We start from the raw sequence: 26,945 nt of genomic DNA on the forward strand, positions 1-26,945 counted from the left end.
ATTAACTAGCAGATGAGATTATTATTATTATTATTATTATTATAAGCTATATCAAATCTGCAAAGATACACAAATTAGGCAATCTGTGTTTGCCCCCTGGTGCACCTGCTGGATTACTTTACTAGCCAATGTCTAAAATAAACACTGCCTTTTTTTATTTACTTTTTATAACAAAATTCCAAGCACAGAAACATCAGTACCTCTTTGGTTTATCTTTAAATTGCAGTACCACAGGTAATACAACTAAAGAGTCATGAAGACACTGAACCTGAATTGTATGACATGCAGGAAATACAGCACAATATTGCCCGTCTTAAACTGATTCTGATTATAGTGTGTTCTCTAAAATTAAGTGAACAAAAGTAAAAGCTTCTGTATGATACACCTCAAGCTGAACAGGAAAGCAATACTTAATTTCAATTCCAGGAAATCTTCAGTGTTCGCCTGTGATAGCTAGCACTACAGCACTTATTTTTAATAGAAACAGTAAAATTGCTCAAATCAGTTTTCAAGGAACAAATGGTATTATTATAATGGATTATTATAATGTCTTGCCTTTAATTTCCCAAAAGCAAATTAAGGACCACTTTAAAATCAGTTTTTGTTTTTTAAAATATAATGATCTAAATTTTGCTTCTATATTTACTGAACACTGTAATTAAAACGACAGCGTTAACTTTAGCATTTTGCTTTTATATAGTATCTTTTCTTGAAGCCCCATTGTGTTACATAGTATTATTAGAATTTAATTGTAAAGAAAACACTAAACTACATCATGTTGAAATTTGGTTTTAAAATAATATTTGGTCAAACAACTGCACCAGCAATTTCTATCAATATTGCATGTGAGTTCCAAACACAAAAGCTAGTGTGAATGCATGAAAGTCAATGAATAAGATGAAGAAATTTCCAGGTTAATCAACTGGCAATAATATAATCATGGGATATTACTATGCATGTCAAAATATTAAGTTGTCTGTCAACTACACAAATGAATGTTTGCTATACATCACCATGCATATAAATCTGAACTACACAATAAAGGATGCGCACGAATAAGCGCATAACAATGAGCATACCTACCGTGTTCTTTTATTATTTGATTTTTTAATCTCAGTAATGTTTAAATTAGACCAAAGCAAATAAATTAAGCAATGTAAGATGTCGTCTTGCTCTGTGCATTGAAATTTGCACACAAAAAGCTCATACAAGGGGCTATTTGCACAGTGCATTCCAGTCACATTTCTGTACAGCTTTTTCTCAGCTCTCACAATAAGAAAAACATTTTAGTTTGAGAGTATAAATGCCAAAGGTATACAGACAAATTAATACGAAAGCATAATAAACACAGCAAGGTACTAATTGTAAGGCAAAATAATCATTTAAATCTTTTGGAATTTAAGGTTGAGTTTTCTGTTTGACACATTAAAGTGTATACAGCAGGCCACTGACATGACAGCATTCACCATGCCAGTGAACATTCGCCATCTATTTAAATTTTGTCTAAATGAAGCTCTAAACGTAAGTTCGTGAAGAGCTTGTTCATTTAGGCCTTCCCTCTCATCGACAAAAATTCTTCTGGCATCCCTCCACCTCTCCATCTCCTCCTTTATATTTTATAATGGCTATACCAATTATTTTAATAATTAAAATAATTTCAAAAGCTCAAGCCCAGTCCTGTGCTCGAGCCCCTCCGCTATGGACAGCACTCCAAATATCTTTACCTTAATGTGCTCCAACACTATATGAATCAGCAAATTGTGAAATGTTTATTTTTTTTAAACATTGAAACTCTCCAGCGAATATAATATAATAGGAAGTGTATTGCCCAATCAGTGAGGTTGGTAGATTCAAATCTACAGCCCATTTTGTCTTTCATGAATGGTATACATTGTTTCACAGTGTTAAAAACTGGAGATGTCTTTCTCACGGACCCATGTGAAGAGTCGTTCTAGCTTGTCTTATAGCGTCACAGACTACCTGACTATGGCAGGCCTGCTCTCATGACTTCTACCAGTTCCCAGTTTCCGAAACTGAATGTGCAGCAGAAAAAGCCAAGTGTAGTGTATTCCTCTTCCTAGTGTAATCTACACACTATTAATTCCTGTTAAACATTTACGCATATAAATTAATATTAAATAAAATCATGGCCAATATGAACAGTACCACTGTTTGAATCCTCCTTAGTGTTGTGTGCCAGACAGTGAAGGATCTACTTGTGTGACATTTTTCATGCAGTAAATGAACATACTTGTATGTTATTCCTTTGATCAAACAGTTATTTCCTTAGATTCCAAAGCGGACACCAATGTGTGTGTTTAAGTACAAAGGGTACTGTGTGCAAGAGAGAAAGTGGGGTTTTAACAGGATTTTTGATACAATTCATAGAACCACTTAGTTGTTTTTGTACCATACATCATGGTCATGGTTCACCATGGACAGAGTAGCAGCAGAATGTCACATTTTCTTACTTTCACCCAATATCAACTTATGTATGTCTGCACCATAATCACTTCAGTCACCTTGTTGTACTGATATACCTTTTCTTCACCATAAAACTTCGTATTGTATAAAATAGAGTGGAGAAGGGCAAAATGTGGAAGAGCCAATGGCAAAGCAGTGTGTTGTAAGTCTTGGATATCCCTTCACCTCTAGTAGTGCAGCACAGTGGCCCTGTATAGCCAAATATGGGTCAGAACTCCTCCTGACCTTGAGGCAAAAAGGTGCTACGAGCTCACTATCAAAACCTTACTCTTGATTCAACCTGCTTTAATGATTGATTCCGAAGCAGCACTGTCCCATCCCAGTCTTTCTCAACCAACCTCTTCCCTTCTTGGTCTTCAGTCCTAAATACTGAGGGCTCCCTTCTTACTGGGAGTCCTCCAGGAATAGTGTCTGCTCCTGGGGGTTTCTGGGCTCGAGGAAACTGCCAAAGATCTAGTAAGTCTTTGTACTGAATCTCAGGCCTGATCATACGCAGGCAAGCTCCCCATGTTGCATTGTCCAGTCCAGGCTGCAGTTCGTAACCTAAGATCTTCACTAGTCCACTCTGGAAGGGACGGATGGTCTTGTCCCGGATGCGACTGGCCTCTATAGGTCGGCCGCCATCACGTAAGCAGACGCGAGCGAGAACCTCTCGTCTCAACCTGAGCATGGCTACCTCTGCCTCCATTCGACTTCGCCCAAAGCGCTCTACTTCCTGCCAGAACGTGAGATTGAATGCTTGGTAGAGGTGCCAATCTAAGGAGTTCCACTCCCGTAATTTCAGTCTTTGCTTGTCTGTTAAGGCCAAAGGGGCTGGAGGTGCAGCCTTACCCACCCACCCTGACCTTCCACTGGGCACTTGCTGTCTGGCGTTTAGGCTAAAAGAAACCACAGCATCTAGTGGCCAGCAGAGAGCATGGCGGAGCAGCACCATAGACTGGTCAAAATACTCAGACAGAAGGATGAGCTTGAAGTTCCGACGTACTGCTGCCACACCATGCTTGACCAGTGTTGAGCTGTAGTTGGCGTTATGATCCAAACCAAAGTCAAACCACAGCAAGTTGCGGGCATAATGGTTGTTTCGGAGTCTGGGATCATAGTACTTACGGGGGTTGTCTGCAAAATCACCCAGCCCCTTGGCATGCCTGAAAGCAGGGGCAACATTTTTGTAGTAGGCGTAGGAGGATTCAGCTAACGCCACAGGATCTCGAAGGATAGAGAAATAGAAGGTGTCCGCTGGCATGACCTTCTCAACCTACAAAGAAAGGAAGGAAAATTAAATTACTTAAGAAAAAATTTATTTATGTGACTTAACTCTTCAATTGACTATAAATGTAACAGAAGAACAGGTTTCTACACTTTTTCTGCTCAAAAGTAGTCCAGAAACATACTTTATCCAAGTATATGTACGCAAATTTGAGCGCTTGGCCAATGCATTGCCAACGCACAGTCTGGTTGAACATATTTAACGTGCGTTCTTGTGTTACTGTGGCGGTAACAACCATCAGTACTCAAGGGGACGATAGAGGTACCCTGAAAAGTCTGTGTTTTTAAAATGATGTGTTATTATTCAGGTAAGTTGCTATAAATACATTGACTTTACCTTACTTGCTCAGCAATATTCTCTTTAAACTGTTGCTCCGCCATGACAGTAGTCAGCTTGAATAGAAAACTCACTTTAAAAGCAGACAATTCACACTAATGGCCGCTATATCACCCCTTGTAGCAATGTTGCGACAATGAAAGAAATCAAGCTTGCGTATTTAGAAGCGTCTGCGCTGACATGTGTGTAAAGTACTTGTTTAAAGTATGTTTCAGCTAAACTAACTTCATTGTGTCCAAAAAAATTAAGATGCAATAAAAGTAGTACAAATCTCCAATTAATGTTATCAAATCAGCATGATTCCAGGTGTACTGTCCAAGAAAACGCTAGATATACTGTGAACTATGCCTCTGGTTTGTTGAACCGCATATGGTTTCCCATGATGTCAAATTCCATTACGTGAGGACCTCTGTACCCCTTCACCCTCAGGGCGATAAAGGGAAGTGGGTAGCCGAATTGGTACCCCACAGGAAGGGCAAATTTAAGGCCCCGTTCCTCTCCAAAGCGATAGAGCAGATTGAGAATGGTGCTGCTGGCTGTCTTGTGAGTCTTTAGGAACATGATGTGGGTGTGGGGCTGACAAGATCCCAGAGAGAGCCCTTGGGAATTCTCAGAGGGAAGAGCAAAGAAGGAATGAGGCCTCTCTGGCTGCATCCAGCTAATGTAGAAAAAGAACAGAGAAACAAAAGACAGAAAATGATCATGAGAAGGAGAATGAAGCCTCTCAAGTAACACTGAATACATTAAGGAAACTGATGAGTGAAATTAAGAATCAATGAAAGAAAAACAGGAGAAAAAAAAACATACAGTAAGACAGAAACATTGTAAACACATGGGTCAATGAAATATAAATGAAAAAAGACAGAAAGGCCAGTCAGGTCGGATTTAATAAACAGTACACAAGAGAAATCACTAAGCAAAAATGAAAGAAGAAAGTGATGGAGGAAATAGATAATCAACAAAAAATTGAAAAGAGAGTGGATGATAAAAGATTAGCCTAGAGCAATTAATTTTTTGATAATCTGAGAATATGACATGTATAATGGCTTATTTGTGCAAGAGACAGATAATAAAAAAGAATCTCAGTAATACTCAAAGCATCCAAATTAACAACAAAACATATGCACAGTATTGTTGACTGGTCAAAGTTAAAATAAAAACTTTTTTATTTTAAAATATAAAAACCTTAAAATAAAATTAACAACAACATGTATTAAAATTTTGTGTTCTTGTAAGTATTATACCACAAAATCAACCATATTATCATCTACAAAGCAAAGCATGAGGAACAGGGTGATAAGCATGATAGCTGTTAACAGACAGGTTTGATCAAAAAAAAAAAATCTCTGTCGGTTTCTTTCTTCTGCTCTAGCTTCTTTACTACTCTAGCTACTACTGGAACTTGGCATTGCGATACTGCAGACATTGTTGACTTTTGTATGACAAACTGCTTTTATTTCTCATTAGTAAAATCGCTTTGTATAAAAGCAATGTTTTGATAGCGCCACAGTGTTTACACATTTCAGCTTAGTATGTTTACAAGCGCAGTTGTTTTGGAACTATAGCATGTTTTTGCATAGTCAAGCTACAGTCCTCATCTACCTAAGTATACCTAAGTACCTCTAAGTATACATGACATGACATGAGGAAGTGTTAAATACACATCATGCATCACCTATGTCTTCTGAAGAATGCACACTATGCCGATGCCAATATCATTAACATAATGGATGAAGCAGAGCTACAATCACATAATTTACAGTAGGTCTGTTAGTCCGACTTCGCAAAAATCAGCCTAAAGCATTTATATGAGTCTGACTGTAGTTGAACTTTTAAAGTGCATGTAAAAATTATGAGTATTGTCTGTGCACATTAAAGGGATAGTTCATACAAAAATTAAAATTCTCTCATCATTTACTCACCCTCATGCCATCCCAGATGTGTACGACTTACTTTCTTCTGCTGAACACAAATTAATATTTTTAGAAAAATATTTCAGCTCTGTAGGTCCATACAATGCAAGAGAATGGTGACCAAAAAAAATTAAAAAAATAAAATGACATAAAAAAAAAAAAAAAAGCTCATAAAGGCAGCATAAAAGTAATCCATAAGACTCCAGTGGTTAAATCTTCAGAAGTGATATGATAGGTGTGGGTGAGAAACAGATCAAAATGTAAGTCCTTTTTTACTATAAATTATCCTCTCTGCCCAGTAGGTGGCGATATGCATGAAGAATGAGAATTGCCAAAAACACAAGGGCAAAAAAACAAAACAAAAAAAAAACACACACACACAAAAAGGACTTACATATTGTTCTGTTTCTCACTCACACCTATCATATCATTTCTGAATATTTAACCACTGGAGTCGTTTGGATTACTTTTATGCTGCATTTACCGGCTTTTTGAAGTTCTGGCCACCATTTACTTGCATTGAATGGATCAACAGAGCAAAAATCTTTGTTTGTGTCCAGCAAAAGATAGAAAGTCATCCGCATCTGTGTTGGCATGAGGGTGAATAAATGATGAGAGAAATTTTTTTTTTGGTTGAACTATCCCTTTAAGCTGGGAAAGTAGAAAGTATTTTAACACAAAAAAGACACACAACACCTTTAGGGCACGCATTAAATATGTTTGGATTCCAGGTATGTCGTATTAGCTAACCATTATGGAATAGTGAATAGCTGAGTTTAAACGCAAGTAATCATTACAGTTCAAACATATCCTTGTAAGACTTTCTATATTCCTTAAAGTGTAATATCACAGAAAATGTAGCTTCACATGGTTTTGTGAGAACTGGTTTTCCCATTCAGAAGAGCCTTTAAACACCTTTTGCCATGGATGACTTATCCAGTATGTTTCTGTTACATTCCCAAAATTTGTTGCAGGAAATAGTCCAGAAACATTTTAGCAATATAGTTCCTTAATATTCATCCAAATGATGCTTTTAAATGAGGCTGTAGATGAATGTAAGCAGAAAATGAGAGGGAATGAGGAAGCTGTGAAAAGTGGTAATCTGCAATCGTTCCTTTAAGGAGCTGTTACTACTCGATCTAACTCTTAAAATTAGTTTTGTTGGTGTAACCTATTGTAGTCAGGTTGATTCAGTGATGTTAAATAATATTTTTGACTTGAATCAAACCAGTTAATTTAGATTTTAACACATAAAGCTCATTTTAAGGTTATCATTTTTTTTTTCCAGTGTACTTGAAGAATGAAGGAATGAAGAAAGGAATGGAAACATTTTCTTACCTCTTATTGAAGATGACTCCCAGGAGCTGCCCTGCAAATGCAATGGCAACAAATACCAGGAGTGCTTTCCACAAGGGCCCCAGTCGATAACATCCCAGCCACCGCATTTTCCTATGTTCATGAGAAGAGGACTATTAGACTTGGTTGTGAAGTAGTACAACGAAGTAGGAGAGTGAGATGTTAAAATTTAAAAAAGAGCATGATATATATCTATATATATATAAAAATAAAACAATGGAAGAAGATGAAGAAAATAAAGGAGAAATGAACACCTTGAGCATGTAAATAAGTGAAGTGTTGAATGGGGAAGAAATGAGAAGCATTGATTATAAACAAAGGTATAGATTATGAGACAAAGAGATCTAGCAAAAAAAAAAAAAAAAAAAAATAGATATAAGATATGACTTGAAAACAGTATTAGATATGAGAGGGAAACACAAAGGCAACTGGCATAAGCTGATGTATTTGTTGTTGAGTCCAATTCTGCACTGTGCATGTAAAAAGCTTTCCTAGTTATATTCGAAGCAGAGCTACATGAAAGCTGTTCTTAATAGCTTTTAATAAGAAACTCATCTCCATGCCTGGTTATACAACCTGTAACCTACACTGCCACACTTGATCTAAGCCAATGTATGCTTCATTGTAAAGTGCAACTGTAAATTGTTAGCACCAATACAGGTTCAGAGGGAAATTATGCAGCCCTCCCTGAAATCTTTCTGTTTTACTAAGGTAAAGATGTAAAAACATGGCCTTTGCTTTCAAAAACGTTCATATTCTTGCTGATAAGGGTGTTGCAGAATTCCCTCGTACAAAGACATGCAGCCGCTGCTGCCATAAATCACAGATTGCGCCGAGCGGCCGATGCCAGTCGCCGCTGTTCGCTGCTGCTGCTTTGAGTCTGACACACTTACCGAGCTGACCATCTGCAAACCATGATAAAACCCGGACAGTACCACTATAGATCAGCGCTTCGCAATAGCCACGGTGCATCTCGAACACCTCGGCCGATGCCTCTCAAAACCGCCCGACGACGTCTATGTAATGTAACTGATCCATCAATGCGTAGTGTGCGCGACAATACAACGAATGCGGGAATGCATTAAATTCCTCTTTGGCTTGACATGCACGCGCTTCGCTTCAGCTTCTGGAGGACAGCAGTAGGTTTGGACGGAGAAAAGAGACTGCTTTGTGTTTTAAGTGTGTGTATTGTGTGCCAGTATGGGCGGGTATTTATGGACCAGTTTGCTGTTATGTGAGTTGAGGTGTGACGTCACACCAGCTCTTTGCTCACAAGTGGTGAATCGAGATTCTCATGGACGGTGAGGCGGGATTCTTTGTAAGTGGAGCAGAAAATGATACAACATCCATCATTACCATGAGATTGTTATTAAGATAGCAAACTATTCTGAGAAAGAAATAGACTGTATTTAACCCTACCTGCATATAACGCAGTCTATTTTTCAGTCTATTTTTCTTTTTATTTGACACTTAACATACAAAAAAAATGATAATTGAAACCATAGTTTCAAATTGGTAACCCCACTGGTAATACCAAATCGAAAAGCCTACCAACATACCAATTTTATTAATTACAATAAAGACCCCTGATCTGCTGTAGTGTGTGCGCTGTTAAAGGCACCTCCGCTTAATTTTCATTTATCACCATTATGGGGCTTTTCCACTGCACGGTACAGCTCGACTCGACTCAGCTAACCATTTTTGGGGGTTTTCCAACTGGTACTTTTTTTAGTACCACCTTGGTCGAGGTTCTAAGCGAGCCGAGCCGATACTAAATGTGACGTCAAAACCCTGCAGATCACTGATTGGTCAGAGAGAATCATCACTACCAGCGTCACTGGATTTGCGACACGGGACATCAACCCACTAGTTTTAAAGTTAGCAACAGCGATAGCAGTATCATTTGATCAAGCGACTTTCAAATTGTAACAAGAAATAGCTGTGCGAAACAAGACGCCGTGGTCAATAAATGAGGTGCAGACGTTCCTCTCATTAGCGACGAACGAAACAACGCAAAACGAAAAAGTCTTTCAGGAAGTGTCTCAGCTGTTGGCCGCACATGGCTACCACCGGACCAACCAACAGTGTAGGGAAAAGTTAAAAAAAACTTAAAAGTGACTACAGAACCATCAAGGACCACAAAAGCCGGAGTGGTTCAAACAGAAGAAAGTGGAAGTGATTCGACCAAATGGACGCTATCTATGGCAATAGACCGGCGAGCAATGGGAGGGAGAGTGCCCTGGACTCTGCGTTGTTGGAGTCCACGATGGAAGATGGTACGTTTTGTTACGTTAACTCTATATTCTGCTTGAATGCTTCACTTTATTTAGTTGACCAGCTACTGGAAAGCTTGCTTCAAAAACAACCAGGCCAATTTAACTGTTACACTTGTGAAAAATCACCATGCAACAACTGCTTTATGCAGCACAATGAGCTAGTAGCTAACAGCTAGCGGTCATGTTATTGTTTATGGTCAGTAATGTTTGTGTCGCGTTTAAGATGATGTCACGGCAGTAGAGGTGGCGCAACTATGACGATCAGCCTATAATCCCACCCACGTTGAGACTGCACTAACTGCAGTGGAAAAGCAAGCTCAAAAAAGTAAAGTGAGCAGAGTCGAGTCGAGTCCAGTCGAACCGTAACGTGCAGTGGAAAAGTGCCATAGGCAGCGGCTCACACCTCTGCAGCCCCCGTTCTGTGCACGTTACTGCCACTGATTGCATAGCTTCTTAAATTGCTGCCAACAGTCACTGCCACATACTATGAAGAAGGGACATAAAGGACTAGACCAGTTTTCAATGGTCCAAAGTGAAAAAGAGAGTGAAAGTGTGCCATATGTTTTTGAGTCATCTCTGTGTGCCATATGTTTTTGTGTGAATTTTTGATTTAAAAAAAAAATTGGTTTGATAAACTAGGGTGTTTTCCTAGTTGCATATAGTATAAATGTAGTATACATTTCTTTTAAAATGCTGTCTTTTGGGGAACATAATGAATATTTATACCTGTTTGAAAAAGATAAATTTTCAAACCTTGCATCAATTATGGTTTCAACATACCTCCCACCTTTGTTTTACTCCTAAAAAAAAAGTCTGTTTTACAGGTGATTTAACCTATAATTGGGGCTAATTATGCTAGATAATAACCATCTTTTGTAATATGACTGAATGTATTGGGTTGTGAGTGGTTGGTAGAAATGTTGCTACAGGGCCAACGATGGATGTTGATCCACGAACCTCTCATAATTGGCTAAATATCGTTATGTAACTATGGTTATATCTTGTAAATTTGTTCTGCTTTGTATAATGAGGACTGATGTTTTTATTAGTTTATACACTGGCACTGATCAGTTAGTCAATATTTGACTAGTTAGCATGCATCAGTGAAAATGTAATGTAATGACAGGATGCACAGTGACAGCTGCATTACTTCTACTTATAGGGTAGTTTAAAAAGGGTTTTAGAAAGAAAAACATACCATCCATTATATATGATAAAAGTTTTAATACATTTAAAATTATTTAAAAAATTAAAATCATTATATTTGCCCACATTTAAGAATGTGCTTCAGGGGTTCAGGGTGACAAATAGCTCTAGACAGAATCAGTATTGTGACGCTTTAAGTATCTTCTGTAGGTATTTCTTCGCAGCTCCAGGCATCTCAAAAAGCTTCTAAAGGTTCTTGGTTTCTAAACAATTAACTCAAAAAGATAGCATAGGAAACAACTGGAGGAACTGTTATCTTTGAGGACCTGGTTACACCTGGTATTCTGTCTCGGGTGATCCGATAATAAATGAGACGAGACAGATTGCCGTGTGGGTATGGTATTAATATGCATCTCCTGTGACCACATTTGATCGTTTTCATCAAGGTAAGTGTTCCTTATTTTGTAACTACATTCATGTCTACTACTGTGTCACAGCACGTTGATAAAGCACAACCAAGCTGGCACACTCTTGCTCACAAATATACCCAAATTTTAACCTCAACACACATGTAACATTTCTAGTTAAGGAATGCTCATGTTATTTTAGTTGAGCACCTGTATTAACATAACAGCTGTCTTTGCCTAAGGGGTAAACCTGACCCTGAACTACAACTTGATGCAAAGCGACACACTGTTCCAACACAATGTGTACATTTACAAGAGTAAAATCTGAGCTTGCTTATACTGTTTGTAAAAGGAAAGAGGACTTGCCCAGTGATGGGTTTTAATGTTCAAAGATGTTCGTGGCTACTAAGGGCCATACCAAGAATACCCAGAGACACAGATTTCACTGTGAATTGCAATAAGACAGACATCAGGTTTAGATTTCCTGCCTTGAATTAATTTGACCTCTCTCCATATTCTTCATATTGGGTGGACAACCACAGCACATTAAAAACTGTAAACATATAAAAGTTAAAACATCTGTTTGAAGTCTGTTCCTTACAGAAGGCCTTTATTCAACACATGTGTATATTTACTATTGATGATTACTGTACATATATAATCTATTTAATCCTGAATACTCCTTCATTACCACACTTAATAACTTTGGATGTTCTAAGAAACATAGTGACAAAAATAAACATTAAAGAGATAGTTCACCCAAAAATTTAAATTCTCTCATCATTTACTCACCCTCATAGCATCCCAGATGTGTATGACTTCCTTTCTTCCTCAGAACACAAAGATTTTTAGAAGAATATCTCAGCTCTTTGTAGGTCCATTCAATGCAAGTGAATGGTGACCAGAACTCAGAAGGTCCAAAAAGGACAAAGGCAGCATAAAATTAATCCATAAGACTCTAGTGGTTAAATCTTCAGAAGTTATATGATAGGTGTGGGTGAGAAACAGATAAAAAAATCAAGTCCTATTTTTTTTACTATCAATCTCCACCTTTGACCAGCCCCAACAAGTAGGTGGCTGAATGTGAAAATGAAAGTTACCTCCACACCAGAATGTGAAAGTAAAATGGAAATGTACAGTTAAAAAAGGACTTAAATATTGATCTGTTTCTCACCCACACATATTATATCTCTTCAGAAGATATGGATTTAACCACTGGAGTCATATGGATTACTTTTATACTGCCTTTTGGGCCTTCAAAGATCTGGTCACCATTCAGTTGCATTGTGAGCAGTGGCGCCTGCATCTGTACGGCCGTACGCACTGTGCGTACCATGAGTGCTCCGACTGACCTGAGAAAAATTTACTCTCAGAATATTTCACCAATCATGAAATGTGTCCCGTATTTCTGTTGGCTGTTTATAAGAACTAGCAATGCCCAATTTGCGAATGAATAATTCTTTTGAGTCGGTTCTTTTCAGTGAACTGGCCAAACGGGCTTGCAAATCTGTCTGAATCAATTCGTGATTCAGTACAATTCATTCAGACTGCTCTCTCACTGAATCATTTGGAGTAAATAGTAACATAGTAAAACAGTATCTCACATAGTAAAACAGTATCGGGATATTTACGAACACAGAGAATAAACAGCGCTGGATATAGTGGAAATGTACCAACAGTGAACTGAATCAAGTCTGTCTTTTTGAGAGGTAACTTTGAGAAACTTGAGCTAGTGCTGTCATGTGAACAAGGGGTTGTACAAACTGAATGTGTTTTTGTGTCTGCTCGCGCTGTTTTTCAATCGATTTCCATATAAACAATCGCTAGATAGATGTCTCATGTTTCACTGTGTTTTTAGCATCTCTCACGGGAGCGCTGCATTTTTAGATGAGTTTTAGAAAGTTAAAAAGAACTTCAACTGATAAAAACGTGTCTCGAGACACCTGCATTCTGCTCTATTCGTTGTGGTGCGTTTTGCTTTTTTAGCGCAAAAACGCATCTGTCTGAATAGTTACTGTTTACTGAATGCTACTCATACTCGAGAAAATGCTCATTTCAAAGTCACCAGCACTGAATGCTTTGGTGTTGTTTTTTGCAAAAAAAAAAAAAAAAAAAACGGGGAAGCATACCCCCGGACCCCACTAGATATAAGGTTTATTAGGCAGATTTCTGTGCGTACCCTCAGATTAAATCCTGCAGGCGCCCCTGATTGTGAGGACCTACAGAGCTGAAATATTCTTTTAAAAATCACTATTTGTGTTCTGCAGAAGAAAGAATGTCATTCACATCTGGGATGGCATGAGGGTGAGTAAATGATGAGAGAACTTTAAGTTTTGGGTGAACTCTACCTTAATAGTTGGCATGTAGTGCAGATCACAAACACTGAGCTAATTATAGTGTTACAAGTTTCAGACGTTTTGCATTTTTAAGAGCAAACCTATCATCAAGGAGAGAAATGAACGATTTTGTATGCTTGTGCTTGTAGGGAGATGTTAATTAGTTGCCAGTGAACAGATGCTTCTTTTTCTAAAGCAGCTTACAGTACACTAACTGCAGGAAGTACAGACTCTTGTGGTAAGTTGCTAAAGGACACATAGAGAAAAGTTTTCTACACAGAACATGTAACAGGCAGATAAAAGTACAGTTACAAAAATTTATTTAAAAAAATTATTTAACAAAATAAGACACACAGGACAATAAAAGCATTCCAAGTGTTCTGAAGCCTATACGATAGATTTGTGAGAGCAACAGAGTAAAACTTCACCATGAAGTAAGTCACATCTCATTCAAAAAGATAGATTAGACAGAGTGTGCGTTCCATTCAGAAGTGATCATCCCCATGCACTTTATGTTCAGCTGTGAGAGATTTGGAGGGCTGAAAGGTGTGGGACTCAAAATATTGGTAATTTGTAACTCACTTTCAGAAAAGTCACTACCTGTAAAAAAATTTTTTTTCTTATTTCTGTTTGAAACGACCCTACAGTTTGCTACCATGATTGTTTTCCCTTCAAATTGCCCTGCAAAGGCATCATTAATGCCATTTGGAACATACAGTAGTACCAAACTAACATGGTGCAAGACACACGAGAGCCAATGGCATTTGACATCACTGAAATCAAAGCTGTCGTAACACTTCTTCAGGAAGCAATTTTTGAAATTTGAATTTGAATGTAGGCCGGTATTCCTAATTCCAATTCATTTGGTTATATTTTAGTTATAATTTCCATTTTGCTTTCTTATAAAAGAAATGCTTCTGTTAGCATATTTTCTCAAAGAACATCAAATGTTTATTGAAGTGACTTATTCAGACATGTTATTTATAGTGAGCGTCTACACGAGAAAGGCGATGAAATTGTATCTTAGTTTAGAAGCTAATCATTATTTCCTCAGTGGAAAGATCAAGAAGGATATAGCAGCAGGCAGAGCTTCAAAAAGGGGTTGGAGCTCCAAACCGCCAGCAAAAGTATAGAGAGCCTCAAACCTAACCTGTTCCCTAACCCTAACCGTGTGTGGATGTGTCGCCGCCTTTGAGTTGGCCCAGACCTATTTTGGAGTAACCACGCCGCCTTCTGGAGTAACCCCACCCTCTCTTGAAGAGTCCAGCCCCATTTGGAGATCTCTGGCCTGCAGCTATACCTACTTGGAAAGATCGGAAATATTGGATCTCTCCTCTTGTAATCAATGAAGCTGTCTGCGTGACCTGCGGACAAGGGAAGGATTTATCTTTTTAATTATAAAAATACTTTATACTGCAGACATTGTTGACAGATTTTCCTTATTTCTTAGTCGTTTTGGATAAAAGCATCTACTAAATGATTAAATGTAATAGTAAATGACTTGCGCAGCTTCATTCATTATAATGGGAGTGAACTATAGTCACTTTTAGAGCTCGATCTCTCAAACTTACAATTAGTTGGTATAAATTTTGTTCACCTACCAGAGATTAGATGTGTACTACAGTTGTTATCACTGCACATATTAAAAAATTTTTAATAAAATTTTAAAATTTTATTTTTTAATCACCAAAAAATAAATACTTACCTTGTCCACAGGTCACGCAGACAGCTTTATTGAACGTCTTCATTGATTATAACAGGAGCAATCCAATATTCCTGATCTTTCCGCTGAAGAAATAATTGTGAGCATCTAAATTATACAATTTCATCGTCTCTCTCACGTAGACGCTCAGTATCAGCAACACGTCTGTATAAGTCACTTAAGGTCAACGTTTTTGTCAGGTTTGGGAGTAGAGAGGTGAGGACTCAAGCTCAGAGTAAGTAAATGGGCTTTATTAACAAAAAATGAAAACAAAACAAACGAAAACTACCCCAAGGGGGAAAGGTAACGATCCAGGACATGCGCTGATAAGACTGGCTGGGCTGGAAGTACCAGATAAGACTGGACCGGACCGGACCGGACCGGACCAGACCAGACTAACAGGACACACACCTAACTGGGAAACATCCACAACAAACTAGCACAGGACAGAAAACACAGGGAGGTTAAATAGGGAAGGAAATGAGGAGGGTAACGAGGGAAGGCAGGTGAAGCAAATGAACTAATAACAAGGAAACGAACATGAGTGTCACGATCCTGTCATCACAATAAACATAACTAACAAGGTGATAGGACCTTGACAGTTTTCTTTTCTTTAAGAAAATAGGTTTACTCAGAGCCCTATTAAAGGATCTGGTGATGAGACCAGAAGTACGGAAGGATTTTCAGGACTATTTTCAAGACAAATTGCAAATTGTATTTGCAACTGCATTTTCTATTTGTGGACGCATTCATTGTAACATAATCCAAATGCAATTGCAAATCATGTATTACCATTTGCATTTTCATTTACACAAAGTCTGCCAAATTTCAACTGGAAAAGTCCATTTGCAATTGCATTTCCTATTTCTTACGAGTTATGACCCTGTCCTATTGAAAAAGCAGTATTAATTACCCCGTTTGCTATTTCACTTCCTTGGCATCCCGTATGGAGCCTGCCAAAATTCAAATGGAATCACAATTCCCTTTGCACTTGCATTTCCAATACCTTACACAGACACCTGTCAATCAGTATTGGATGTGGGAGTTTATACTGTGGGACGTGTTTGTAATTCGAAGTGATGTCAGTCACAATCGACAACATTTTAGAGCACTTGCTGTCGACGGCCAAGAAGGAGATGTGCGTTTGTGTACATTATTTAAACTTTCAACTAAATATGAAAGTGGAGTATTCAGCATCATTGGCTGTCGACAGCAAGGTGGCAGGTACTCTAAAATGTGGTCGGTTGTGACTGACGTCACTTCCAATTACAAACGCCCCACAGTATAAACTCCCACCCCCAATACTGATTGACAGGTGTCAATCTCAACATTACATGTTTTTAAACTGTTACATATTTATGCGTCCACCAATAGAAAATGCAATTGCAAATACACTTTGCAATTTGTTTTGAAAATAGTCCTGAAAATCCTTCCATACAGAAGTGCACCCAGGCCAGTAGCGTTCTAATTTCTTTGTTATTGTTTACATCCTTGAAGTGGTCTATAGCACATAAATAGAATTAATTTCTGTTCTGATCATTTTTATGGTGCTTTTCTCATTTTTCTGTTGCTCTGAGTTCTGAAAACTCCCTTTGTGTCCCACAGCAAATAAAAGAATGATAATGATAAAGCGATAAATAAATAATTACAGAATTTTCACTAATTTTATTTCAAAATGTTGCCTTAAAATTAATGGAATCCTGCAATTGAATACAGTGGTGAAGTTTAACATAAGGACCAAGGGTGGCATTTTAATGGCGTAGGCAAAAAGTCACTATAGCATCATTTCGTTATAAGGGTGTGTTGGCTAATAAAATAAGGGTTGTTAAAAAAAACGGATCAGTCCTTGGTTCACATGTACTTAGTGAAGAATCCAAACTCTTTTTGCTATAATCTCAGTGATATATGAAAAAAAGCTATCGGAATGGGAAATTTTTAACAAACCATGGTTTTGACTGCCATTTCACACAGTAAATCTGGTGGTTTGCTGAAGCCTGCACTGACTGTTCACCATTTCCCCCACACTTTTTAGTAGGCAAGACTGCAGCTTAGAATACAATGAATCTGATGACTAGCTGTAACCAGCATAATGTTAAGGTTTATTAGGGTAATATCTGTAGCTTTCAAATCAAGATGGCACTATTAGTTGAAATAATCTGCAAATGCAAAAGTTTGCTGCAGTATATTGCCATTTATTGCATCTAATATAAAGAACGCAACATACATTTTAGAGCTCTTAACTATTCTTGTAATATTTCATTCACCAAGGAGAATCTGAAAAGTTTAAAACCAACTCTGAGGCTTGACTGAATTACAAGTCTTAGTAAAATGTCAAGATGTTTTTGTTGCTAACCACATGCAGGTTATGTGTTGTTATGTGTGCATATTCTATAGGCTGGCCTTCTGAACTACGTTTACTTGAGGTAGTCCTCTAGAAGCATGCCTATTTATAGACCTAAACCCTCTAATCGTTTAACTGTGGCAGACATCTGGCCCATCACCAGATACCTCTGCCCTCCCAGCATCAACAAGGGATGAATGGACAATCTGTTCAAGCAGTCTTGTAAACTTATGACAGTGGAAATTAATAATGACGGTCCAGGAAAAAGATCTTTCTCAAAAAGTGTCCATGTGTATTACTAAATTAGCTTTTAAATGAATATTCTATGTTCACTACTAGTTAAGCACAATCTACAGCATTTGTGGCATAATGTTGATTACCACAAAAATGTATTTCGACTCATGCCTCAAGGTTATTAGTAGTGAGGTATAATGGAAGTGAAAGGAGACAATTTTTGGAAGGTGAAATGTGAAGCTTATAATTTTATAAAAGCACTTAAATAATTATTCTTTTAAAACTCATACAGTTTTTGAGCTGTAAAATTGTTTATTTCGCTGTTTTTGCAGCCGTTTTAGAGTTTACAGTGTAGCGTAATCATAGCAACGAAATTATAAAATTGTTTATGACTTTACACAGAAAAGGTTAGTAAGCAATTTAATCACACAAGCATATTGTTTACATCTTATGGCTATACTTTTAAAGCAGTGAGTATTCTAATGTTCAGGAATTTGCCCCATTCAGTTCCATTGTAAGTGTCTCACTGTAACCCACAAGTTAAAATGAATATTTGTGATTATCAACATCATGCCACAAATGCTGTTGATTGAGCTTAACTTGGATTGAACCCGGAAACCTGAATTCCTTCAAAAAATTGTATATAGATAATTGCAACTGAAGTTATTAGAGACCATGTTGGTAACAGATTTGTTCACAAAAAACCAACAGGAACAGATTTTTTTTTTTTTTTTTTCTCAAATCCAACATTAATCATCAATATAAAAGTTTAGTAAAGGAAGAAAGTCACATCTCTAATTTTTTCATGCCTAATGATGCAGAAACTCCATAAACCAGCCAGACAAGATGGACTGCAGGCCTAACATCTCTGCCCCAGTTTCTCCAATCACAATATTAATATTACACCAAGGCGAGACATGTCACTGTTGGTGCGCATGTCTATTTTTTATCCTGGCACTTATGCAAGAAAGCTCAGAGACAGGCTCAGGAAGCACAAGGGGGCTAAATTTACAATTCAAGTGTCAGTACAAGCAAATAACAGTTACACTGTCCGTAAGACAAAACAGTAGTAATAATTATGTGGCATACAGCCAGTGCTGACACTTTTTCTGGCAGCTAAGCACACAACTAACAAAATGCCATTTTTTGGAATGTGCATGACTTTTATTTCCATATGGAACTGAGAGTTAGGCTCACCTAACTTAAAAAATTAAATTAAATAAAAAAAACTCTGCAGCATTTCACAAAATGGTATAATTTTCTATAAGTGTTGAGGTTTCTCAATCAATTCACATGGAAGACACTACACCACATTAGGGATAGTCCACCCAAAAATGAAAATTCTCTCATCATTTACTCATCCTCATGCCATCCCAGATGTGTGTGGCTTTCTTTCTTCTGATGAACACAAACAAAGATTTTTAGAAGAATACCTCAGCTCTATTGGTCCATACAATGCAAGTGAATTGTGGAGGGCATATGATAAGAGAATTTCATTTTTGGGTGAACTATTTGCACTATACTTTCAGTCAAGTTTATTAAGTTAACTGTGAGAGAGACATCAGTAGATACTTTGTTATATCTGAAAGTTGAGAGCTGCATGTTAAAGAATTGTGTGGAAAATCTGAAACCTAAAACAAACCTTTTCTATTTGTTTACAACATTCGCACTGCTCCAGCAAACTTGTCAGCTGCTAAACAAGCTTACCCTCACTAATCGACCCAATAATCTATTTGATTACTTGGGATGACTAAGGCAACAGAAAGGAACATTGGATTGGATTTCATTATACCATATGTATGATACCGGATACGTATCAAGACAAAAGTAAAAACAGAGTCTATATGAAGTAGAATAAAGTAACATGACCTAATCGTACAGCATGTGCTGCAAATACCCACTTTGGTTTTCATAAAAGATAAACAGTAGTGATTGCAACACGCATTACGCAGCACATATGTGTTCGAACCACGCTATTTTCCCACCATAAAAATTCAAACCATAATATTTAAATTTAAAACATTTAAAATCGGAAGGACGGCTGTCACATGCGCAAGTTCAGAGAAGAAATACCTTAAGATCATTCTTAAGCGATTTATTTATTTATTTTCATATGGTTGGTCCACTCACCCAGAATGTGTCAGGCGCTTCAGTACAAATAAGAGATTAATCCTTTTTCTCGGAATGCAATGAAACGTTAGCTCGAACAGCACTCCAGCATTCCCAGTAAATCAAGCCTGCGAGGGTCTCCCGTTATCCGCCAACGTGAACTGGCGCCGAATGCAACCAAGTTTTGTGTTCATAGCCACACTGAGGTAGCTGACAATCCTTTAAACTGTATAGTAACCGTGCTCATACTCGTTTAAGAAAGTTGACTTCCTCGCATACGCCTGCAAAGACAATCCATCCGTCCCAACCCCCATCCATTACTGTACGCCCGTCTGTCAGCTCTATGAGTGTGCCCGCGCGGCGCGCTCTCTTCAGTCTACAAGGGAGTGAGTGCAACTTTATAGGACCTAATGTTGTTCTTTCCTGCAACATCTTGATAACATGCAACATTTTAGTGGCATTGCTACAAATATGCTACAAAAAAAAATGTGCATATTAATAATCACAAAGTGACTTGTGTTAGACTTGTACAAACTTTACTTTATTAAAGACATTCAATACAAGATCATTAGTGTTATATGTATTTTTCTTTTGAATGTGAAATAAATAAATGTACAGCAGGTTCTATTGTTTTGCTAGGGACCTGAAGAACTCTCAATGTTTTATGCGCCACTGTCCGCCCGAGCTATGCGACCCCTTCTGTTTCCCTCGCATACAATTTTACCCCTAGTGGTTGAATACGGAACTGCATGTCCAAAATGTAACTTCTTTTTGTAATAGCTTTTTTATTGAAGGAGATAGAGGCACAAAATCAGCATCATTCAATAGAGGAAGACAGTGCGCAATTTTCACAACCTTTCGTTTTAGCCTTAGTGGTTGAATACGGAACTGCGTGTCCAAAATGTAACTTCTTTTTGTAATAGCTTTTTTATTGAAGGAGATAGAGGCACAAAATCAGCATCATTCAATAGAGGAAGACAGTGCGCAATTTTCACAACCTTTCGTTTTAGCCTTAGTGGTTGAATACGGAACTGCGTGTCCAAAATGTAACTTCTTTTTGTAATAGCTTTTTATTGAAGGAGATAGAGGCACAAAATCAGCATCATTCAATAGAGGAAGACAGTGCGCAATTTTCACAACCTTTCGTTTTAGCCTTAGTGGTTGAATACGGAACTGCATGTCCAAAATGTAACTTCTTTTTGTAATAGCTTTTTATTGAAGGAGATAGAGGCACAAAATCAGCATCATTCAATAGAGGAAGACAGTGCGCAATTTTCACAACCTTTCGTTTTAGCCTTAGTGGTTGAATACGGAACTGCATGTCCAAAATGTAACTTCTTTTTGTAATAGCTTTTTAATTGAAGGAGATAGAGGCACAAAATCAGCATTATTCAATAGAGGAAGACAGTGCACAATTTTCACAACCTTTCGTTTTAGCCTTAGTGGTTGAATATGGAACTGCATGTCCAAAATGTAACTTCTTTTTGTAATAGCTTTTTTATTGAAGGAGATAGAGGCACAAAATCAGCATCATTCAATAGAGGAAGACAGTGCGCAATTTTCACAACCTTTCGTTTTAGCCTTAGTGGTGGAATAGGGAACTGTGTGTCCAAAATGTAACTTCTTTTTGTAATAGCTTTTTTATTGAAGGAGATAGAGGCACAAAATCAGCATCATTCAATAGAGGAAGACAGTGCGCAATTTTCACAACCTTTCATTTTAGCCTTAGTGGTTGAATAGGGAACTGTGTGTCCAAAATGTAACTTCTTTTTGTAATAACTTTTTAATTGAAGGAGATAGAGGCACAAAATCAGCATCATTCAATAGAGGAAGACAGTGCGCAACGTTCACAACCATTCGTTTTACCCCTAGTGGTTGAATAGGGAACTCTGTGTCCAAAATTAACATTCTTTTTGTAATAGCTTTTTTGCTGAAGGAGATAGAGGCATGAATCTGCAATAGAATAGGACAGTGTGCAACTTTCACAAACATTCATTTTACACCTAGTGGTTGAAAACGGAACTGCATGTATAAAATTAACTTTCTTTTTGTAATAGCTTTTTTGCTGAAGGAGATATAGACATGAAACAAACCCCATCTTTATAATTTAAAGAAATAGTTTATGAATACACATGCACACACACAAACTGTAAAACTGAAATGACCACTCAAAAGTAATTTATTGTTATTCAATGTTATGTCAAGAACAGCTCTAATAAGCTAAAACAAATGACAGTCCATTGTTACTTTACAACATAAAGGTTAGTAAAACTGTACAATTGCAACTACTTTGAAAGTATCTTCAAGTGCAGTCGCCTAATCCATAAAGCGCTGTTATTAAGCTCTCATGAGGACTGCCATGGGAAAGTAACATCCTAAACTTAAACCTGCTGCAGAGGATAAATTCATTAGACTTACCTGCCTCAGAAATCTGAAATTAAATGCAATTGCAGCAAAAATAAATGTTTCAGAGTTAAAGAAACTGATAATTCTCAACAACAAATGTTCAGAGGAGACTGCATGAATAAGGCTTTCATGGTCGAATTTAAGCAAACAAAACACTACCAAAGGACAACAATAATAAGAAAAGACTTCATTGTCGCAGAAACAAGAGCAATGGACATTAGACCAGTGGAAATCTGTACTTTGGTCAGATGAGTCCAAATTTAAGATGTTTTAGGATCCAACTGCCTTGTGTTAGTGAGACGCAGAGTAGGTGAAGGGATAATCTCTGTAGGTGTGGTTCACATCTTAAAGCATGGAGTAGGTGTGATGATGTGAGGGTGCTTTTCTGGTGACACAGTCAGTGAATATATTTAAAATTCTATATTAATACTAATATTATTTAAAAGCACACTAGACCAGTGAGGCTACCACAACATTATGCAGCAACATGCCATCACATCTGGTTTGTACTTAGTGGGTCTAGAATTTATTTTTCAACAGGACAATGATACAAAACACACCTCTAGGCTGTGTAAAGGTTAATTGAGCATGAGGAGAGTGAAGGAAGGCTGCATTAGTTGACCTGGCCTCTACAATCACCTGACCTCCACCTAATTTGAGATGGTTTGGGATGAGTTGTTCACAGTTGACAGAATAAAAGGTTGTGCAATGCTGTAATCAAGGTAATGGGTGGCTACTCTGAAGAATTAAAAATATAAAATATATTTGGATGTCTTTATCACTTTTTTGTTAGAACATGATTACATATGTGTCATATCATAGGTTTGATGTATTCAATATTATTGTACAATGTAGAAAATATTAAAAATAAATATAAAACCTTATATGATTATTAGTGTCCAAACCTTTGACTGGTACTGTATATCGTTTTGTATTATGCACAAACACTCTTAACTACACCATACTGTATGCTAAAGATATCAGTCATTTGAAATGTCATCTCAAAGTTGCTCACTATTACAAAAAGAAGGCTAATTTTGGACATACAGTTCCCTATTCAACCAGTAGGGGTAAAACAAATGTTTGTGAAAATTGTGCACTGTCCTCGTCTATTGAATGACGCTGGTTTTGTGCCTCTATCTCCTTCAACAAAAAAGCTATTATAAAAAGGTTTATATTACAAAAAAAAAAAAAAAAGGATAAAAGGGGGAAATTGCACTTTCTCCACAGACAAGAAGAACTCTTCCCTGGGTAACTCACTTTGCGACGGCTTTTGCAGGCCAGTGCTCATAATATCGAGTGAAAATAATGACAACAAGCTTGTGGAATATTATTAGCTTTCCACATTTTACAGTAATTTTGGAAAGTATTTGCTAAGCCGTTTAAGAGTTATCGTCGTTTATCGCTGAATGTGTCTTGAATATACAAAAATAAATAACTATCTTAACCTCGCTACATCAAAAGCCAAACAAATGCTCCAATCATCTCTGAGCACTCGCCCCGTCGGCTGATTCTGAATAATGAACTTCAAGGAGGCGGATCACAGGACCCACACTAGATTCTAGACTGCAGTGTCTGATCACTCAACATTAACAAAGCACATTCTTTTTAGTAGCCTACTTTATTAGACTAAAACTTTGCAAAGCAATCACCAAATGTTGAGTTTGTTCACTGGAGATGAAATGTAAATGTCCAGGAGCAAGATCGATCACATTTAAATGTGTTTATTAAAATAATGTTTTAAAATGTACTTATATTTAGCAATAAAACAGCACACTAATAAGTCATTTTTAAATACACCTTTTAAATTGCATTTTAAAAAGCATTTGGCAATTGCTTTTCTTCATCCATTTGCCAGTTGCTTTTCTTTATTGCTTGACTTTTCCTTTTCTTTTACCATTTGTCAATCCATACCTGCTGAAGCTCAGGAGTGCCAATTAAAAAAGAATGAAGGAATAAATTATCAATCTATTAATCTGAAAATAAAAACTTGAATAAATAAGTTAATTTATAAATGGACAAATAAAAAGACACATTTAAATATTTAATTAATGTTTTAAAATTTCATTATATTTAATAATAAAATTGTGCATTAATAAATCAGATTTATTTCATGTTTAAAATGTCATTAAATGTAGCAATAAATTAGTACATGAATGAGTCTTTTAAATGCACTTTTTAATACATTTTCTTTTTATTTATCCCCTTTTCTTCCCAATTTGGAATGCCCAATTCCCACTACTTAGTAGGTCCCCGTGGTGCCTTGGTTACTCACCTCAATCCAGGTGGCAGAGGACAAGTCTCAGTTGCCTCCGCTTCTGAGACATCAATCCACGCATCTTATCACGTGGCTTGCTGTGCATGACACCGTGAAGACTCACAGCATGTGGAGGCACATGCTACACTCTGCAATCCATGTACAACTTACCACGCGCCCCATAGACAGCAAGAACCACTAATCGTGACCACAAGGAGGTTACCCAAAGTGACTCTACCCTCCCTAGCAACCAGGCCAATTTGATTGCTTAGGAGACCTGGCTGGAGTCACTCAGCACACTCTGGATTCGAACTCACAACTCCAGGGGTGGTATTCAGCATCAAAACTGGCTGAGCTACCCAGGCCCCCTTTTTAATGCACTTTAAAAGCACCTTTTAAATTGCATTTTAAAAAGGTATTTGGCAATTGCTTTTCTTAATTCAATTGTCAATTGTCATGGCTTTTCTTTTCCATTTTGCTTTTCCTTTTCTTTTTTCTTTTCTTCAATTGAGAATCGAGTAAAAAAAAAATGCCATTGGACTGTTGACTCGTGGGAGCAACCAATGAACTTTCGACTCAGTTATAAGACACATCCCCTCTCCCACGTGCCACTCGAAGAGGATGTAAGACGGCCTGTCATTGGACGCTGGTACGAGCAGTTTACTGATATTATTGGATCTGCAAAGCCCGCACATAAGAAACGGATGCGAAGCATACCGGAAGTTAAAGGTGGCTCATTCACTATTGCTATGAAATGCTGAACATGGCCCTACATTAGCAAGCACAGTGATACATGTCCAGAATCAGAACTGGAAATCATGATGCTGTCAGCAGGACCAGCCTCCTGACTCACGCCCCGAACTTAAACACACGACGGAGGTGAGCAAGGGCAATGGCTCGAGTCGCTGGAGAAAGTCGATGGACTTTCCAGAACTTATACTGACGAAAATGTGCATCTCCTTTCAGTTATATCACATTCATTTTAAAAACACTGTATGATCATCTTTAAATATTTTATTTGTATTAAAATAATTCCCTGTGTATGATCAAAACAAGGTGGACTCTCAGAATGACAGTCAGCTGAGGATACAGAGAAGGCAAGCGAGCACACTTTTGTGGAACAAATGGTAGTGTTTAAACTAATGTTGTGTATTACTTAAGTGTATTACAAAAGTGTCTCTTTTATATAGTGTAGTCTGGGTCTATGGACTTAACAGTTTGAATTAGAATTTTGAATGAATTTACATTTTAATTGTACCTGAATCGATTATGTTATAGGCAAAATGTTATTGACAGATAATGGCAATTAACATGTCAAGGATGTTTGAGGAAAAATGTCCAAACTTTAGGCCAGACATTTTCCGAGAGAAGAAAAAAGCAATAACCAACAAGTGTTTTACACCTTCACTGCTAGAACTGTGTGAAATGAAACTATCACTTTACATCTTATACTGGAAGAAAAAAAAGACCTTCTGGTTGTATAAACGAAAGGTAACACTTTATTCAGATTAAAATTTTTATTGGTTGCTCCTCAATCTTGACACATAACAAAGCAAAACATTCATATACAGAGTCAACCATTATCCCCCTTAAACCCCATTATTTCCCTTTCTTCCTCCCAATCCCCAACCCCATGCCGACCCCCTACAAACATCCCTGTGACCAAAGCCCGAGTACACACGCAGATAAAAAAAATAAAAAAAAGAATATATGTGTATATATATATATATATATATATATATATATATATATATATAAAATGCTGTGGTTCTTCCAAGAAAGCTTTCCTTTACTCCTCGCCTCACATAACACGAGATCTTTATCGGATGATCTCAGAAATTTTGCCAGAATTGATCGGGGCCTGTCTCCGTCAGCGGATCTCCATGCTGGGACTCTGTGAGCTCGCTCGATTTCCAGCTTATGGCCTGTTATATTGAGCAGACTCAGGAAGAGCTCATCCAGGAATTTTACCATATATTGGCCTTCCTCATGCTCAGGAATTCCAACAATTCGGACGTTGTTTCGTCGATTACGATTCTCCAAATCCTCCAGTTTTTCCCAAACGTGTTCCAAATCTCCCTTGGTCACAAGCGGATTAGCAGCTAATTCCTTCTCTGATGATTCCAGATAATCGACGTCTGACAATCTTGTAACCAACTCAGAGAATTTCATCCCCATGGAAGTGATCGATCGACGTATCACAGCAAGATCCTCCAAGTCTGCAACGACCTTCGTCAGCATTGCTGACACATTCATCAATTCACGCCGAATTTCTTTCAGTTCATCGTCCATGCCATTAAAAGAAATATCATAATGTTTTCCTTTCTTTGTATTTAACAAGATAGTTTTTGGGAGCCGTGAAATCGCGCAGGCTA

At 37.5% G+C, this 26,945-nt stretch overlaps 1 protein-coding gene across 2 annotated transcripts; it reads right to left on the reverse strand.

Annotated features, from left to right (window-relative positions):
* Positions 1 to 906: 906 nt before the first annotated feature.
* Positions 907 to 20,232, reverse strand: LOC127447110 (galactose-3-O-sulfotransferase 2-like). 2 transcript variants are annotated; one of them, XM_051708693.1, is made up of 4 exons: positions 19,929 to 20,232; positions 7,339 to 7,449; positions 4,436 to 4,745; positions 907 to 3,739 (listed from the first exon to the last, which is right to left on the reverse strand). In XM_051708693.1, the coding sequence occupies exons 2-4, from the start codon at positions 7,443 to 7,445 to the stop codon at positions 2,741 to 2,743; spliced, it is 1,416 nt and encodes a 471-aa protein (XP_051564653.1). In that variant the 5' UTR covers positions 7,446 to 7,449; positions 19,929 to 20,232; the 3' UTR covers positions 907 to 2,740. The 2 variants fall into 2 exon arrangements, with proteins under 2 accessions (XP_051564653.1, XP_051564643.1); XM_051708683.1 differs by lacking the exon at positions 19,929 to 20,232 and adding an exon at positions 8,250 to 8,578.
* Between the last annotated feature and the right edge of the window lie 6,713 nt (positions 20,233 to 26,945).

Source organism: Myxocyprinus asiaticus, chromosome 1 (genome assembly GCF_019703515.2).
Source record: "Myxocyprinus asiaticus isolate MX2 ecotype Aquarium Trade chromosome 1, UBuf_Myxa_2, whole genome shotgun sequence".
In the NCBI taxonomy this organism is placed as follows: Eukaryota; Metazoa; Chordata; class Actinopteri; order Cypriniformes; family Catostomidae; genus Myxocyprinus; species Myxocyprinus asiaticus.